This window comes from Physcomitrium patens, chromosome 7, assembly GCF_059467195.1.
Source record: "Physcomitrium patens ecotype Gransden chromosome 7, ASM5946719v1, whole genome shotgun sequence".
Lineage (NCBI taxonomy): Eukaryota > Viridiplantae > Streptophyta > Bryopsida > Funariales > Funariaceae > Physcomitrium > Physcomitrium patens.
In genome coordinates, this window is record NC_143416.1 from 15,847,417 (window position 1) to 15,866,544 (window position 19,128).

Below are 19,128 nucleotides of genomic sequence, written 5' to 3' on the forward strand. Positions count from 1 at the left end.
AATATTAGAAATTATTTTTAAGTCTAAAAATAATTCTATGATTTTAATTTTTTTAAATAATATGTTTGAGTTTTTGATTAATGCTTTTTAACTAATAAAAACCGAATGTATTATAAACAATACATGTGGTGTAAAGAACATGAAATATGTTAATTAAATATCAATGTGGTGTAAAGAACTTATTTTGTTAAGAAATATTTTAATTATTTTACATATATAAGATAGAATATTAGAATAATAATATAACATATTATTTGAAAGTTGTATGTATGTATGTATATCTATATATATATATATATAGTATCACCTAATAATTATGAATTAATTTTTTTATATAAATATTAATATATAAATACAAATTAAAATATAAAAATATATAGTATATCTAGTTTTTTAATATCCTTTTATTGTTCTTACAGCCATTACAAAAAGTAATAAATTGTAGTGTCTTAAACTGTTTTAGTAACTTTAAATTTTTTGATATGGATGAACCAGGAAAAAGATTAAAAAAAATCATCAGATGTATTTTAATTTCTTTCAATAATTTTCAATATATTTCAGAAAATAATTGAAGTTTTTTTTTTTTTTTTTTTTTTTTTTTTCTTCATCAAGAAAACACCCAATACAGTCTAAATTATTAACAGCTTGTACCAAACCAACATAGATTTTACTAATTTATCTTAAAATTTTTAATCTCTTCAGAATTTTTAAGCCTTAGAAAAATAAGAATGTTATTTTATTTGTTTTGATGTATTTATAAAAAAATTACCAAATTTTACCATTATTCAAATTAACTTTATACCTAAATAAAAGATTCTACTAGTTACTGATTTGTAGTAAGGAGTGCTAGTAGTTACTGATTTTTAGTAAGGATTCGAAAAAAATTCATACATAATTTTTCAAAAAATATGAAATTAAATAAGCATTAAACCCCAATTCTACACCACATCTCAAAACCAAAGTGGGACTCAAAACAGAACACTCCCACGAAACAAGAGGCACAATTGTTTCATCCATTACGAGGGCAATGCTGACCGCCCGATGAATCTTTTCACGGGCAGGGGGATCCGATACAACGACCAGTACTATTTTTTCCACGGGCACTGCCAGCATAAGGATGCCAACACGTGTCCGCGGTGGGCATATGGGCTGGCGTGCCGTGCGCCAAGTGGCATCCACTTGTCGATTCATTGCTTATGAAGAATCTGCTCGTCCCTGGCTCCTCTTTTGCCATGAATTCTTCTTCAATTTTTCTGAAGGAATCGTTCGAGCTCGCGTCAGGATTGAGTTGGGCAATTGCGAGGGGGAGCAAATAATCATTCTCTCACGTTTTGTGCAAGAATTACTACTTCGTGATACGCAAGTTTGTGTGCGAGGTCGAGAGGAGGGAGTGCGTGAGTGAGTGAGTAGGTGAGTGTGGGTGTGGTGGACGTGCCTGCAGTTGTATTAAAACATGGAGGAGGCGTTTCGGAAGGAGGATTTCGATGTGGGTGTGAAGTCGATGGAGATGCGGCAGACGCCACCTTTCGAAATTGCAATAGTGATTGATTCCAAAAATCTTGAAAGCAAAAGTCATGTAAGAACTTCACCATTTTGGCCCAGGTTGCGTGCTGCGAGTAGCTTAACGAGGGCGTGTGCTCTTTTGTGGCGTGTTGATGAACTTACGAAGATCTGGGTATGGAGATGTAGGAGTTTGGGGGAGATGTCGTCGGACATCTGATCACAGAATTATCGAATGCAGGCTTAATTGTTGAGAAGGTTGATGGCGCAAATTTCCTCACATTTCTCAAGGTTAGCACCCCCACCCACGAAGTCCTGAACTTATTTGGTGCTTTTCTCACCATATGTATTGTGGCCAGGAGTTCATTGCTGATAATCTGCATGTGGTTGTGGTAACGTTAGATTGGAGCGCCGGTGGACGTCATTGGCAGGGAAGCATCCAGACTGAAGCTCAGGAAGCCTACAAATGTCGGTATGAAATACTTCTAAGCCCTGCATCGCTAAATTCTTGGTGCTTCTCATTGAAATTGGAATGTAACAATTTTGGGTTTAGGGTTTAATTTTAGGAATCACTGGTAAATTTATGTACCTTGGATACAGGACTTGACGTGGTATTCGATTGGGAGCGTCGGGACTCGTTTGTTCGACAACCCTTGGGGGATGCACTTTTCAGCTGGACTGAACGCTACCAGTGCATAATCAGTATCATTGACTCGGTGTATGGTCCTGACAACGTTCCGCTCGTAAAGAAATTACAAGATGGTGGGGTTATCAAGGAAGTGATGGCACTACATCGTAAGCCTCCCTGTCAAATCATTTGGCACGATCAGTCTTTAGTTGATATGTTTGTGGCGAAACTTGTTTCAAACTTCAACATATGCACTCATCTGAGAATTGGCTCCTTTGGCTTGCAGAAGAGCAGCAACGACAATGGTTGCTAAAGCACTGGGCCTTGAGGTTTATGGACCTGACACGCCAGCCCCTTGATGTCCTGAGTGCATACTTCGGTGCAAAGGTTAGTTAGACTTTTGTATGTGGTAGGATTTATTCCTTAACTTTCATGATCATGATCATCTGTTGGTGCATATTTTGATTTAAGTTGTACTTCAAAAAGTTAAACAGTAAAAACAAAAGACTAAATGTTGTGGGTGTGACGCTTGTGCAGGTGGCGATATACTTTGCCTTCTTAGGAATGTACACTAGATGGCTCCTTTTCCCAGCTGCTCTTGGAATTTTCTTGCATTTTACAGATCAAGGGTTAGATTCCAAACCCTCCGAAGAAATTCCCCATAATAATTATACACATGTTGTTACGACGTTAGCTACTTTATTAGTCATTGGATTCTTCTTTTAAAACTGCTCAGAAGAGCTCAATCATGAGCTTCGACAGCACAATGCATATGCTAACTGATTTTGTTTCCTCGAATCTGAAAGAGTTAAATGAGGCGTCTTGCAGAAAAAAGTTGAGTTTCTTGAATTGTAAGATAGGAATCAGAGGTGATAACGTAAAATGCTTGAGTGAGTTGTAAATCATTCGTTATGTCTAAAAATCGAGCATCAAACCAAAATCAAATTATAAAATGTCTTTTTGCATGAGATGGCAAATGATCTGAATGTTAAATAGTTTATTTGTTAGATTTACCAGTGCTGAAAGCTTGCATGTCCGCTTGCAACTTGATCACATTCTACATAGAGATTACTTCCTTATTTATATTCTCTATTTGGCTTTGCGTAGACCAATGGAACCCGCAGTTCCTCCAATTTACGCTATGATCGTCGTTATTTGGGCTGTCGTGTTTCTTCAATTTTGGCGCCGCCAGAATGCAGCTCTTCAGAACAAGTACGTCTTTTTCTATGGTAGCTCCTTTCACAATCGCGCATCGAAGTTTTCAGGCTTGGCATTCTGGATTGTGCTCATTGTTAAACTATCATGCTAGTAGATGGGGGCTGAGTTATGAGAGCGAGGAGATTCAAACGATCAAGTCATTGACTCGAGAGCAGAGAGGGGTCTTGCTCCAAAAAACGTCACAACAACAGGCGTACGGCGCAAACGTCTCCGAACAAGAGGCACAGATTTTGGGCAGAGAAGAGTGGCTGTCTCGTATCCGGAGCGTCAAGAACAGCATGATCGCTGTTACATGTATTCTGTGTGTGCAATTTCCTTTTGAGCTCCTTTACGCCCACCTCAACAAATATGCTCCTAACGACATCATCAAGTAAGCTCACCATGTGTAGCACATGTATTTACACTATCTCCATTTGGATTCATCTTCGAAATTTCTGTGAGGAAGGTTTAGAGTGACAATGTTGATTTCTGTTTTTGTTAGGTACATTTTCACAGGAGTTTACCTTCTAATAGTCCAGTACCTCACAAAGATCGGAGGTCAGGTGGGCATAGCGTTGACGAAGTCGGAACACTTGGTCAGCAAGGAGGCCGCTGCAAACAGCATGATATACAAGGTACGTTTCATCATTTATTTTTATTTTTTCAGCAGTCAAACATGTACGTCAGATTACATGCTTCACTGTTTACTCGCAATGTGTGTCCTCTTGATAGTCTTTAACTGTGAAAGTTGTCTTGCAGGTGTTTGGTTTATATTTTTTTCAATCGTATATTGGTCTATTCTATCAAGCCATACTGCACAAAGACTTTAATACTCTCCGATCAATGCTGGCACAGCGCCTAATCGTGTCTCAGGTGCGCAATCTTTAAACAGTGCCATATATGTAAATATATATTCTCAACTCTTCTTGATTTTAAAGCCCTAAGAGACAAGTTGAATCCACTCTTGCGAACATATGTTCGGATGTAAAACTCATCAACTTCTTCTTTGTCTGAAAATGCAGTTGATGAGCAACGTGGTGGAGGATTTGATTCCTTACATGACTTATAGGTGGACGGAGTACAAGGCTATGAAGGCTGACGCACAGATTAAAAAAGACATGGGTGAGAAGCCCCATGACAGCCATGACACCCATAGCTTATCCGTTGAGAAGGAGTTTTATTCTCCCAAATACGAAGCTAGTGTTGGGAATGAATTCGAAGACGGCCTTTTTGATGGTTTGTACTTTACCCAGATCATCACTATTTAGCATGAAGAAATGACCATTATATTCTTTTACTGCATCACAAATTTTCGAAAGTTTTAAAAACGATGAAAGGTTTGAAGTGTTATACTTCGTTCTTACATTTTACTTTGTTGCCTTGTCCGAGTGCAGATTTCTTAGAGCTTGCCGTGCAGTTCGGGATGGTGACCATGTTCGCTAGTGCCTACCCGCTTGTGGCCATGTTCGCCTTCATGGTGCGCACCATTTCTGCTTTCTTCAACGAATTCCCAAAGATAATTTCAAACGAATAAGGTTTTGGATGCTAAATTTGTTCATTATGCAGATCTTTCTCTCCAAGTTGAACATTTGGTAACTAAAGCCAATTCGGATTTTGCTGTCGTATTCGTGCAGAATAACTTGGTTGAGATTCGCTCCGATGCGTTGAAGCTCCTCGTTACCATGCGGCGGCCGGCCCCGAGGCGACCAGCCTCCATCGGAGCGTGGTTGACCATCTTCCAAGTATGTCCAGCAATTTTTCTCATTTCTACCCAACAACGCTTCCCTCGATTCATATAAATTATTGCATTTTCTACCCGAATCTCTCAAATTCTCATTAATGAAACTCTATCGAGATTCTTATTATCCTGGTGTTCGTGGTCGCAGAACCTTGGAGTGGTGGCAATTGTCACAAACTGTGCATTGCTGGTGTGCCTTTACGACGACGCTGGCCGTTGGAAGATCGAGCCAGGCCTAGCGGCCATTCTCCTACTGGAACACTTGCTGCTTCTCGCCAAGTTTGGATTCTCGTGGTTTGTTCCTGAGGTAATTTCTACGAGAGCTAGTTCTCTGAATCATTCCTTATCTTTCTTTGGAGCTAGCTACATGCTTCCCCGAATGCTTGTTCTGAATAAGATGCGTCTGCATTGTATGGATTGTGACAGGAACCTGCATGGATCAAAGCTCGCCGTATCAAGAAGGCCTTCATTCAAGACCATGTGTCTCACCGGCTGCTTGAGATGCTGGAGAAGAACACAGAAGATGAAATTTTGCATGATATACAAAACCCAATGTTAGGTTAGTTTCTTCATAATTTGCCACAATGATATAGTTTTATTATACAGGCAGAACGCAAGCAGTGTTCCAGTTTGGTTTTCAGAGATTAAAGTAGATTTGGAATAGTGCTTCGTCATGCAGTCATTCGCTCTCCACCTGGGTTATTGTATAATTCGAAATCCTGTACCCTTTAATTCTTTAATAACTACTGTGTGTGTGTATATATATATATATATATATATATATATATCTAGTTAGTGTAAAATCTCACTTATGTCAATTCATGCATTGAAAGTAATTTATCAGTAAATTTCTTCTTCCTCTTTAATTTTTAATTGAATAATAATAATATCAATAAAAAATATATATTTATTAATTAAAATTTATCCATCAACCAAAAATTCATCCTTTACTGTGATGCGTGTCGTCAATGCAAAACCACCAAGACGCACTAATCCATCTCAGATATACCGCCAGGGGGCTCCAGTCAACACAAACACTCTACTGAAGGACAATGAAAAATAACATGGCAATGCGATCAAAATACAGCTTCACAGCATAAGCTCCGCAAAGAATAAGTACGCTTCTTTCACACTGGAACCACTTGTGGCAGTGACTTTCAGCGAGATTGAAGTGGTACAACCACTGCCCGAATATGGTCGTCTCATGTTGTAGATATAATACAAATCTATGGTGGATTCGCGAGCAATAAAGTGCTTTTCTACACTATCCTCGTGCACTCTGGCCACTCTAGCCGGCAATATCTTCCATGTTACAAAGCGTTGTCTCGCGCGATAATTGGTTCAATTCGAGAATAGCACACATACATCCTTAAGATTACGTCTAGTGCCCGTGAGCCCGTCGGATGCCAGATACTCCAAATAAATATTGCAATCCTTACCACACAAGTAAACTGTGAGAAGCGAGAACCAATATCTAAAAGACAATGACCCAGCAAATCCAACGCAATCCAAACAATGTGGATAGGCAGGAAGTTCAGGTCTAAGACTCAGACTTCTCAAAATGTGGTCTTAAACAGTAAAACACTATTGTGAGATTCACGCCCCAAAGTAAACGGCGGGAAGAAACTCCACAGAAATAAATTGGGCCCCTCGACAATGTACAAAAAAGAATTAGAGGTGATCCTCCACGCGGCAACAACCACCTCCAACATTAATTGGAAATCCTTGAGTGATACTGAGCCCAAGAGTCCATCAGTTCGAACTTCGGAACCGCAAGACGGTCAACTAAGGGAATAACGACAGAATGTAATTGAGCATGCCACTCATTCTAGAACCTTTGGAACGAGTTCGAGATCATGAGCCCCACGCTGTCGCTAGAATTCAAGGCAAAAAACCACTGCTATTATTAGCTCCAGGGCCTCCAACCCACCACCACACACGCTCCTTCCAACTCTGATTATGCACAACACTAACGCCGGGCAAACTCAGTCTTCATCTACCAACTCAGACAAGTTAACTACGTCACAATGCCAACGTTCTCCCTCTACTTCCTCCGCCGCTGCTCCGTAGCCAGTGTCGTCGTCACCACAGTAGCGAAGATGAAGGCCGCCGCACCACGCAGCACCTTCAGAACTAGCTCTCTTCGCACACCGGTACCTCCGAAGGAAAAAAGAACAACACAGGGAAGACGACAGAATGTGGCCCTTCCGCGCAGCCACACACCCGTAGGAAAAAACACACCGGAACAGAATTCTTTAAGAGTCGGAGTCCTCGGAACGCCTCACGCTAAAAAAATCAGGAAACAGAAAAAAACAGAAGGGGGGAGGGATCCCGGGCGGCCCGGATCCCCTATCAACGAAGAGGCTGCCGGAGTTCAGGGGCAGCCTCTCGCCCTTCTGATCATCTTTTCTTCTCATTTTTCTTTCTTTCTTTTTTTTTTTTTTTTTTTTTTTTTTTCTTTTCTCCATACTCCTTTTATATTTTTTTTCTTCTTTTTTCTTTTGAATTTCTCTATCCTCCACTATTTATTTTTTATTTTTTATTTTTTTATTTTTTTGACATTGTTTCTATATTTTTTTCTAATGACTACTAACAAATAGTGGTTTTTTATTTTATTTTTTCTTTTGAATAGGTTTGCATTAACAATCTATCTTCAATTTTTTATTTAATTTAAAAAACCAATCAAAAATAAAACTACCACTCTTAGAGCCTTTCTAATTTTAAATAACTTAAAGGAAAATATTTTTATCCTAGAAGTCCATTTTGAGAAATTCTACCTTAAGTTGCATATTTGATACTAATAGTCTATTTTTTCTATTTACTTCTAAATTCTACTATTAATTCAAAAAACTTGTGATTTTAAGCATAATAAGTGTATTTTTTGTACAAAATACACAAGTGAGATTATTTGGTGACTTATAGCACTTCACATTACAAATAAATATAATTTCTCTTAGAAAATTTATATAACTAAGGTTCATAAGCTTTGGTAGAAATGCAAGCATATTGTAAAGCATTTGTAAAGGATAAGAATTCAAGGAAGCTACTTAAGCAAATGAAATAATTATCAAAGAGAAATAAAAAATGATAATAAGAAAATATGTATATTCAAGAAGAAATTGGAATAGCTATTGCCAAAGACTATAATAAAACTAGACAGGAAGCAAGAAAGGAATTGATAAGAGTGAAGAAGACTTCACTCTTACTCCCATATATACTATCTAATTAATAACTACGTAACAATATTTTATAGGACCTTCAATACATGTTCAATTTGCAAGATACATGTCTTAACTTACAAAGCAATTTTTGTATACGTGCACCATATAGTTAACTTGTATTACAAGCTACCAACATGTACGACATGTGGCTAACTTATTGGCCAAATATTCAACCTATCAATCACCTTTAAAAATGTATAAAGATAAAATAATGTCTATGAATCTTCTAGAAAGCTTTTCTACTAGATATTATGAAACTTATCTACTTTTACCTACTTCTATCTATTCATATTATCTAGGTAATTATTAGCATAAATATGTATGTTTGTAATATTACTTCTTTCTTAAAAATGACTTCTTGTCAAAGACATGAATCTCAGAGAAAGAAAATCTTCAACACAGTCTTATATCATAAAAAAGAACTAGAAAGTCACTCAAAGATGATATAATATTGAACTAGAATGGCTATTTTTAAAAATAAGAAGACTCAAAAGTCTTGAAACAAGACTAAGGACTAAAAAAGTATTGACAAGAGTGAAGAAGGCTTCACTCTTGCCTCTATATATACTCTCTAACTAAGAATTACATGGCGATATTCTATAAGATCTCTAACATGTATTGACTTTGCTAGCCACATGTCTTAACTTGCAAGGCAAGTTATCTATGTATGCACCACATAGTTAGTTTGTTCCACAAGCTATCAATATATGGTTAACTTATTGATAAAGTTTCTATTCTTCAAATACATCTAAAGTCAAAACCGCATCTATGAAGTTTTTAAGAAGCTTCTCTATAAGAATTTATGAAATTAATCTATATTTACTTACTTCTATCTAATCATATAAGTAACTATTGAGATAAATGTATATGTCCATGACATTACCTTCTCTTCTAGGGACAAATTCTACTAGGAGTGGTCATCATCTTTTTTAGATCTTTATAATTCTTCATCTTGATTTTAATAGATGTCATCGATAAAAGGCTTGAACCTTCATTGTTGCATTTGTAAGATTTTTTTCTCGCTCCCATGTAACTTCACTAATATCATATCAATGCCAATGAACAAGATATTCTAACCTATTTCAGTGTTATCTTGAATGTAAGACTTCTTCCACCTCAAATTCTTGATTATTATCCACTTTTATAAGAGGAAGTGACATTTGTCTTCTTTGTGAGATATTCTCTATCTTATACAATTCAAGAAGGGATACATGAAATATAGGATGGATCTTCATAGACTTTGGTGGATGTAATCGATAAGCAACATGATTGATTTGTTAACAAATAGGAAAAGGTCTCAGCCTATAATAGTCCAACTTATCACAACGATAAATAGTCTTGATATTGCAACGTAGTAACCATACTTTGTCACTTATGTTGAATTATGGTTGCTCCTTGTAATAGGCATCTATGTTGATCTTTTGTCATTCTTAAGCTTCATTTATTTGTATCTTCATTGTTATATGAAGCTCTAACTAAAGATTTGTTAAATCTTTTGTCACATGATTATGAATATAGTCATATGAACTTGAATTTGAAAGATCTGTAATAAAATCCATAGAAATTGAAGACCATGGTTGTTCGGACATAGGCAATGGTTGGAGAAGTCCATAGGATCAATGTCAATCCCATAATTTAAATTTAATTGGTGGATTAATTAAAAAAATAATTTTAAGTCATTTAATTATATAAATATTAAGATTAGAGAATCTTTTTTACTATCCAAGTATTTATTATAATTTAGAAGCATTTATAAGTTACAAAAGTCTCATAAGAAGAAAATTTATAAAAATGGAGTCTTAGTAAGTCTTGGAGGCAATTATCTTTATTAATTTAGTATTTTTCTTATTTTTAAGTATTAAGAGTTAATTATTGAGACCAATGTCTTCATTAGCTTCCTATCTACATGTATTACTTATAAAATCCTATCCATGATTAGTTAGTAGTTAAAAGAAGCATAAAAAATAACTTCATATCTTTTTAGTTAATTATATAGAAAATAGAATTTTTAGTAGATTTAAATTTATTTTATTACTATAAAAATATAAAAAAGATAGAAAAAATACAGCCTTATATGGATATCAATATTATTAAAATATTATAGGATTTTTTAGAATTTATTTAGAATTTTTTATGAAGTTTTAGAGAATATTTCAAGACTTTGGTAAAATTGAGTTTTATCACCTTGAGAGCCATTATGAAGAAAGGAAGCAAGATTTGAAGGCCATGCAAGGTTTTAAGGCTAATTGGATGTTTTTGAATACCATGGTGAAGTCAAAAATGCAAAAAAAATAGTTTTAATAGTAGAAAATAGGAGGACTAGCAGCTAGTGTAGTCCTTGTAAGAAGAGAGGTGCACAATTCCCATATGGGTTGTAGCACCTTGAATGTACGTAGGAAGATAAGACTAAGGCCTCAAAGCCTCTTTAAAAAATCTATGTATACTACTTGTGAGCCTTGGTGAGGCTCAAACTACTGATTTCTTAAGCAAGTTATCTTTGAGGTAAAAATTATTCACTTAACTTTTTTATTATTTATATTCTATCTTTAATCTATCATAACTTATTCATAGTAACTTGAAATTATATGATTTTTATGTCATTGAAAAGATAAAAAATTATCTATCTAAAAATATATTTTTTAATTTTATTTTTTTTATTTTTTACTAATTAAAAATATAATGAACAGATTTTGACTTAATACTTGATTTCATTTCTTTCACTTGTATTGTGGTTGTTCTTCTTTGGTTTTTTGCCAATTGCTTATTTCACTTCATACCACTAATTACAAGAAACTTTTAATTGAGGCCATCTTATAATTGGGATTGAGGAGTGAAATTTACACTCACAGTCAATGACAAGGACTTTTTGATCTTAAATAAACGTCACATGATTGGACAAAGTCTTTTAATGCCTTCCATATTTATAGCCATAAAAAATCTCTAGATATAAGCTCTAAATTCTTGTTGTATCTAAAATGTCCTACTATTGGAAAGTCATGACGTGCTTGAAGAACACATAAATGTTATTGAAGTAGAGAGAATTTGCTTCAAGAAAGCACCGGATTCTTGGTTGTCACTATTTGCTTAATCAAGTCTTGAGATAAGAAAGACCAAGTTTTATCTATATATATATATATATATATATATATATATATATATATATATATTTCACTTTTAGGAGCAATTACACTAAACATATAAGTCTTAAGTTCCCAAAAACATCCAAAATATGATAAAAAAATTCTAAATCCTTGTATATCCTCATAGGATATTATTTCTAAACTTCAAAAACTCATGTCTTCTAATTGGATCATTCAAACACATTCAAATTTTATATAAACTATTAATATACTTTTAAAAACTACTACAACAAATTTCAATTGCAAATTCATTGTGGATCTTAAGATATTGCCAAAATCCTAACAATAGCTTCAAACCTTAGTTTTTATATACCTCTATGAAATTTTCTTTATATTTCACAAATTAAATACTCAAATGCCACAAGTATATATATATATATATATATATATATATATATATATATTTAATACAATAATCTACCTTCTCTAAAAGATTTGATCTGAAAATTTATCCGAAAATTCAAGATATGGCTCCAACTATTACTATGAATAAAATCATTCACTTACTACTATAGATTTAGATGCATTGACTTCAACTCTCTATAACTACTTTATTTAAACTTTAAATATAATAATTATTTTATAAAAGGTGTAAGTCATAAAATTGCTATTTAAAATGCATCCTTTGATCTCCAAAAACTACCATAAAACTCCTTTTATACTCAAAAGAGTAATAATATGTCTTAAAATAATACCTTAATTTCAAATAGCTATAATAACTTCACCCTAATTCCAAACTAACTAATTTTTGTATCCAAATTGTACTCCAAATCCTAAACCTTATAATCCTGGCTTTTGATTCTTGAATGTTCCTCTAAGGTGACCAAAAACGCTTCTTATGGTTACAAACTGCCTCCTAAAAGCCTATTAGATATGGCCTTTGATCAATAAGGATGAAGTTCTCCATCCCTTGCCTTCATGTGACCATGCCTTGCTTTTATTTCTCTTAATAAGCCTCTTATTAGTTTAGATTTTCATCTTTAGGCTCTAATCTCTTCTCAAGGCTTCATACTAAATATTTAGATCCTATAATTTTTTAAATGCTATAATCAAAATAAATAAAATTTAATTTAATTTAGTTTAATTTAATTTATTTTTTATATCCACTCTCTTTAAATTAATTTATTATCCATTCTAATATATATCAAAATTTATAAACATATTATATGTTCTAACTAATTTTTATATAATATAAGCAATTATAGTACAATAACATGCTTCTCCTTGTTGAATATATAAGTGTCTTTCAAAATAGAGAAGGTTGTTCTTGAACTTCAACTTCAAAACATCATAAGACTTAGAAGAAAGATTCTTGATATCATGAATAAGAAGATCACATGACATACTCGATTGAATTTATTTGACAAAGGTTAAATAAAAAATCAATATTGATTTCATTGCTTGAAGTTAAAAATTCTTTGGCTTGAATAGGATTGTTTTTTATTGATCAAAAGCTATATCTTCTTCTTTTGGTGCAAGATAAGAGCATTTAGAAAGAATATCTAATAATCTTTGTTGTTTTTCAAGTCGATATGTGATCTTGAAATCAAATCTTGATAATGACATGTTCTAATGAGCTTGGCGATAATTCAAAACATATGAAATACTTGAGGTTCTTTTGATGTGTATATATTATGACTGGACTTGAAGTATTTTCTAGATAATGATGCCATTCTTAAAATGAATCTATAACTACAAGAAGTTTTTTGTCATGGATCTCATAGTTAATTTTGGTTATTAAAAATTTCTTGGAATAAAAAGCTATTGGATAGAGTTTGTCACTTGTTCCCATTTGTGATAATATTGCATCCAAGGTAAAATCTAATGCATTTGTTTCCATAAAGAATGCCTTAAAAAAATCGATGTGATATAAAATTAGTGCAGAAGTAAATTCAAACAACAAACGATACTTTGGCTTCTTTATTTTACTTAAGTTTGTCTTTACAAGTCAAACGTGTAAGTGAAGTTGCAACTTGACAAAAGTTCTTTATAAAGATTTGATAGTAATTAACAAAGCTCAAAAAACATTGCACATCTCTTACTGTTCTTAGAATCTTTCAATCTATGATAGTTTGGATCTTCTTTGGATCCATCACAAGGCCTTCATTGAAAATGATATATCCCAAAAAATCAACTTGAATAGTGTGGAATATACACTTTTCTATCTTTGAATGTAATCCTGCATCTTTTAGTTTTTGTAACACATGACAAATATGAACTTTATACTCTTTTGTATTCTTAGAATAGTTTAAAATATTATTCAAATAATAGACTATAAAATCATTAAGAAACTCCCAAAAGACATCATTCATTAGATGTTGGAAAGCACCTGGTACATTCATGAGTCCAAAAGGTATAACATTATATTCAAAATGTCCATACCTAGTTAAAAAAATAGCCTTCCATTCATCTCTTTCTTTGATGTAGACTAGATTATATACTCCTTATAGATCTATTTTTGTACAGATCTTTGCTTGATTTAGTTGATCAAGAAATCCTAAAATCAAAGGTACAAGATATCTATTTTCGATAGTGATCTTGTTAAGTCCTTCATAATCTATACAAATCCACAAAGTTCCATCTTTTTTCTTCACAAATAAGATAGGAGCCCCGGTTAGAGATTTAGAATGGCATATAAAGTTCTTAGCCAAGTTCTCATTAATGTACTCTTTGAGTGTAGCTTATTCATTTTGTAAAAGGCTATAGATTGGTCCAAATGGTGGTTGAGTTGCTTCTTGAAGATCAATGGAACAATCATAAGGATAATGCTCTGAAAGAATATCTACATTTTTTTTTTTTTTCAAAAACGTCCAAGAAATCTTGATATTAGTTAGGAATATTACTTGATATCTTCGCACTATCAACAATGGTCATGGCATATATAGCAAAAGATGGCCCTTCATTTGCGGCATACATGAAAGTTTTTGCACCTATCAATAAGAGTTTGGATATCCTAGACTTATGGATTTCTACTTGCTTAGTAAGGTCCTAGGCTAAACTATGGAAAATATTGAGATTGCAAGAAATCTAATCTATTTAAGGCTTATATCTTTCTAACTACAATAATCCAAAAATTATTGTATTTGAAAGAGACTTAATCACATTAAATATTACTAAACTATTGTGACCACTAATTGCTACTTCTACAAGAATAGTTTCATGTATAATATTTCCAAAGATAATAAACATCCATTTATTACTTCTACATGCACAAGTTTGATTTTCTTAACAAGAGATATATCTTGTTTTTTGACAAAGTCTTCATCTATAAAATAAATTAAGGCTCTTGAATTCAAATCATAAAGGAATTGCAAATCTTTTTTGATTAAAAGTACAAACCAAAAGAGGGCACTTCTTGATAAAAGTGCACCTATAAATCCATTTGAGCATTCAAAAAAATGTAATCTTAAATAAAACTTGGCTTATTGCAAAAATCTTTGAAATTTTGATCTTATTCCATTAAACTTCTTAAGCATACTAATCCTTGTCCCCGTCATACTTATAGAAGCAAAACTCCTTGGATTTGGTTTTGAAGTAAATCTACTTGCTTCCATCAATTGCACAACTTCTTCCTACAAACTTTGAACTTCTTCTACAGGCGTAGGCATAGTACCTCTAAGTTTCATGTTAGTAATACATGAAATTTTCACTCTTAGAAAGTTAACAAGCTCATGAAGATCTAGAATAGTTGCAAATCTATTCATACTTTTGCTAAGAATAACATCCATAATCTTTTCTTCCATAGACAACTTAAACAAATTCAAAAAGTTAAATTAGAGCAGAGTAATCCATAACTTCTAATAAAAATTTTTACAAAGAGAAGTAATCTACTTTCTTTAAAGAAAAGATTTTTTTTAGAAAATAAGATTTTTTGTTTGAAGGTCGGTAGTCTGCAACCTTCAAAATATAACAATATGTGGATAATCCACTCACTTCTAAAATAAGTTAGAAATTATATGTTAGTACTCTTGTCAAACTATCAAGGTAATGAATCTTGAAGAAAGAAAATCCTCAACACACTCTTATATCATTAAAAGAAACTAAAAAGTCACTCAAAGATGATATAATATTAAACTAGAATGGCCATTATCAAAATTAAGAAGACTAGAAAGTCTTGAAACAAGATTAAGAACTAAAAAGGCATTGATAAGACTGAAGAAGGCTTTAGTCTTACCTCTATATATACTCTCCAACTAAGAATTATGTGGCGATATTCTATAGGACCTCCAACATCTGTTGACTTTGCTAACCATATGTCTAAACTTATAAGATAAGTTATCTATGTATACGCCATATTGTTATCTTGTTCTATAAGCTATTATATGGGATTAACTTATTATACAAGCTACCAATACATGGTTAATTAGTTGACAAAGTTTCTATCCTATAAATACATCTAAAGTCAAAACTATATCTATGAAGTTTTTAAGAAGTTTCTCTAGAAGAGTTTATGAAATTAATTTATATTTACCTATTTCTATCTTATCATATAAGTAATTATTGGAATAAATGTATATATCTGTGATACTTTTATAAGGAGCAATAATCACATATTGATGAAAAGCTTAGACTTTCTCTATTGTATTTGCAAGAACTTATGTTGGCTCCTATATGCATTCATTTATATTATATCCATATCAATGAGCAAGATATTCTAACATATTTTGGCATTGCAATTTCTTTTTAATTTTATGGAGCTTATTTAACTACCTCAAAAATGGACCACTCTGATGATTTTTTCTGTTTTCAACCTCATCCTTCTTACTTTTGACTTTAATCTAACATACCAAACTGACATCCAAGACTCACAAGAATCATTTTCTATTAAATTTTTTTTCTATGGTTGATATCAAAAATCTAAATTCTATTAAATAAAGGTGACACAAAGAATATATGTTCATATAGATTTTGCCACATTTATTGGTTAACATATAGCTTCTTACTTAATTTTTATCTAAAGATACTAGCAAGCTAATAGATCACTCTTCATTCAAGCTTGTAAGTATTCTTTCAAGGTAAATTCTTTCATCATGCCAAGATTCATGTCTCATTTCTGGAATCAAAAATTACTCTTTAAAATTGAATCACCATAAGTTGGTTAGGCCACCTTTAATTAATCTTTGAATGATTAATTTGAATAAACTTCATTGTTGAAAAAGTGAAAAATTTCTACTCATAACATCTCTTTGTAATATACAAGTCATGAATTAGAGATCCACAATTAATATACAAAAAAGACATATTCACAATTGATACATCTTAAATTTTGCTCCCTTGACATGTCAATCAACCTTCTGCTTGTCTAAAGATGTAAGCTTGTAAGTCCTATTGTCATGTTTCATGTATACTTAAAACTATTCTTTTTAATGAGATTAAAACTTTTGCCTTTTCTATTACATTAGCTAGTTGTTAATTGAGAAGATGAAGTGGACTTTGTGATTTAAGAACAATGCTTTCTATTGTCTTCCTTTGATCCTTTTTAACATCAATATCCTGGCTTTTAGATCACCTTGATTTTTTAATCCATGAGCTAATATTGTGTACATAGATTGAATTTTTAATTCTATCAATATAATGGCATCAAATCCAAAAATTAGACAGAATGGAATTTTTTTTGTAGTAGTTTAATGAGTTATTTTGAAGGTCCAAAATGCTTCATTAATGTAGGTATTCCATAATTTCCATTTTTCCAATATTTCTTTTACTATGATATTATATATTATGACAATTGTCCTTTCAATTAGTCTATTGGAATTGAGATAATAAGAATTGGCCCTTCTATATTTTATAGACATCTTTTGAAGTAGGTTGGATAGAAGCTTGCAAATAAAGTGTGAGGCTCTATAAATCATGATCTCAAGCAAGTACTTGTATCTACATACAACTTCCTAAAACATAAAGTTGGCTATTACTTCCTAGATGTATCTCTTCATGACTATTGCTTCATACCATTTAGATAAGTAATCTATTGTTACAATGAGATATTGGTAATACTTTGTAGTGATAGATAACGGCCCTACAAAATCCATACTTTATTTTTTTAAAATTTTAATTGGCATAATGGAGTAGAATTTGACAAGCAAAAATTATTGTCAATCATAAGTTTGATGCAAATGATAAGACTAAAAGTAATCCATTCTATCTTAAAATAATTTTAGCCAATAATATCTTATTATAAGAATATTTTTGGTTGTGCTATTTATTACAAAGTATTCCTTGCATATTCCATTATGATATTGCTAAAGAATTACTTTTGCTTTTGTAGATCCTACAACTTTTTATAAGATTTTATCTTATCTTGCTCAATACTACATGCCATTGAACTAAAGAATGTAGCATGTTTTGATGCCAAATATGTCTTTTTGAAGATACAATAGAAACAACAAAAAAAACCATATTTCTTAAATATGAGATTATGTCACAAAAATAGCTTGAGACTTCTTTGTAAGATGTAATTTTTTCTAATACATAGCTCTTGGCTTAATGAAGCAAGTATCCTTTGTAACTTTTTAGTGATTGTTCTAATTCTAAAAGAATCTTTAATTATAGAGTATACTATACTTTTACTTCCTTGATTGTCAAGTCAAATTATTGTAGGATTATCAACAAACATGCCATCTCGCGCTAAGGATAAGTTTGCATCATTGATTGTTTGAGTCCTTCTTGGAAGCATTAAATCTCCACCAAGAATTTACTTAATGATAAATAATGTTTTAATTTCATACATGCAAATAATAGAGATATTAAGAACCTTTTAAATTTTTTATAACTTTTGTCAATAATGCTTAGTATATGTGATTGCCCGTTTTACTTATTCCGGAAGAAACCTCCCAGCATAAACTTATATAGGGAGATTCGAACACGGGGAATGACTAGTTGCTTAAGCGTTCACGTTAAGGTCACACAATCAATTATCTCTTGAATGTATTGTCTCTATTTTTAATATCTGAACACACAAGGAAACTATAATCTCCTCCTTCACTTTATCGGTCTCTTCCTTATATCAATTTAGTCCTACTAATAAGTGCTATTTCCACCAATATATTCACCCTCATAATCTCCAACTGTAATACTGTACCCTCACAGCTTTCAGCATACAATTACCCTCATTCGAATCTCTGGAATTCTTCACACAGAACTATCATTCACATTATAGTATTTCAGACAAACACATACTCATTGTCTCTGCTGAACTACAATCAGATTTCAACATTCAATCTTTCTTCTTCTCAAATAATACCAATCACATTTCCATTCTATAATTCACTTCACAATATTCAGAAACTTTCAATCCTCTTATTCAAAGAAAATAACAAACAAAAGAAAAGAGGTAGCACCAAGCTTACTCCGGCTCACAACTCTCACAGTCTGGCCTTTTCTTCCCCTCTCCCATCCTCCTTATACTATCCTGAGATACAACCTCCTATACTACAGATGATAACTACTTTTCCTGACCATTCATCCATTCTACTTGCTGAACCACCTTTTCAGCAGTTATCTATCCCTGTTTACACTATACACTAGATATCTACATTCTAAAAATAACTACTTATTCTACATAGTCCCACTCCTAATTGTGCAGTGTCCTCGTAAACAATCAATTGATACCTATCTAAAAATTATCTAACAAAACTCTACAAAAATTGCAATCCCTCTGGCCTATCTAATTAATCAATTGCCGCAGTATCTGTTATTGGTTCCACT

At 32.7% G+C, this 19,128-nt stretch overlaps 1 protein-coding gene across 3 annotated transcripts; it reads left to right on the forward strand.

The window, feature by feature from the left end:
- The first annotated feature begins 1,253 nt into the window (after nucleotides 1–1,253).
- Nucleotides 1,254–6,330, forward strand: LOC112284292 (anoctamin-like protein Os01g0706700). 3 transcript variants are annotated; one of them, XM_024523983.2, is made up of 16 exons: nucleotides 1,254–1,576; nucleotides 1,690–1,791; nucleotides 1,903–1,972; nucleotides 2,101–2,295; nucleotides 2,415–2,515; nucleotides 2,666–2,757; nucleotides 3,236–3,340; nucleotides 3,441–3,716; nucleotides 3,828–3,960; nucleotides 4,085–4,198; nucleotides 4,348–4,561; nucleotides 4,720–4,802; nucleotides 4,960–5,067; nucleotides 5,212–5,370; nucleotides 5,490–5,622; nucleotides 6,067–6,330. In XM_024523983.2, the coding sequence occupies exons 1-16, from the start codon at nucleotides 1,454–1,456 to the stop codon at nucleotides 6,117–6,119; spliced, it is 2,061 nt and encodes a 686-aa protein (XP_024379751.2). In that variant the 5' UTR covers nucleotides 1,254–1,453; the 3' UTR covers nucleotides 6,120–6,330. The 3 variants fall into 3 exon arrangements, with proteins under 3 accessions (XP_024379751.2, XP_073391674.1, XP_073391675.1); XM_073535573.1 differs by having other exon boundaries at nucleotides 6,079–6,330; XM_073535574.1 differs by having other exon boundaries at nucleotides 6,089–6,330.
- Nucleotides 6,331–19,128: the final 12,798 nt, after the last annotated feature.

Bases quoted from the DNA above. Each gene is read 5' to 3' on its own strand.
- LOC112284292 (XM_024523983.2), top strand. From the start codon at position 1,454: ATGGAGGAGGCGTTTCGGAAGGAGGATTTCGATGTGGGTGTGAAGTCG. The intron at 1,792-1,902 runs GTTAGCACCCCC...TGGTAACGTTAG, and splicing joins ATTTCCTCACATTTCTCAAG to ATTGGAGCGCCGGTGGACGT. The intron at 1,973-2,100 runs GTATGAAATACT...CCTTGGATACAG, and splicing joins CAGGAAGCCTACAAATGTCG to GACTTGACGTGGTATTCGAT.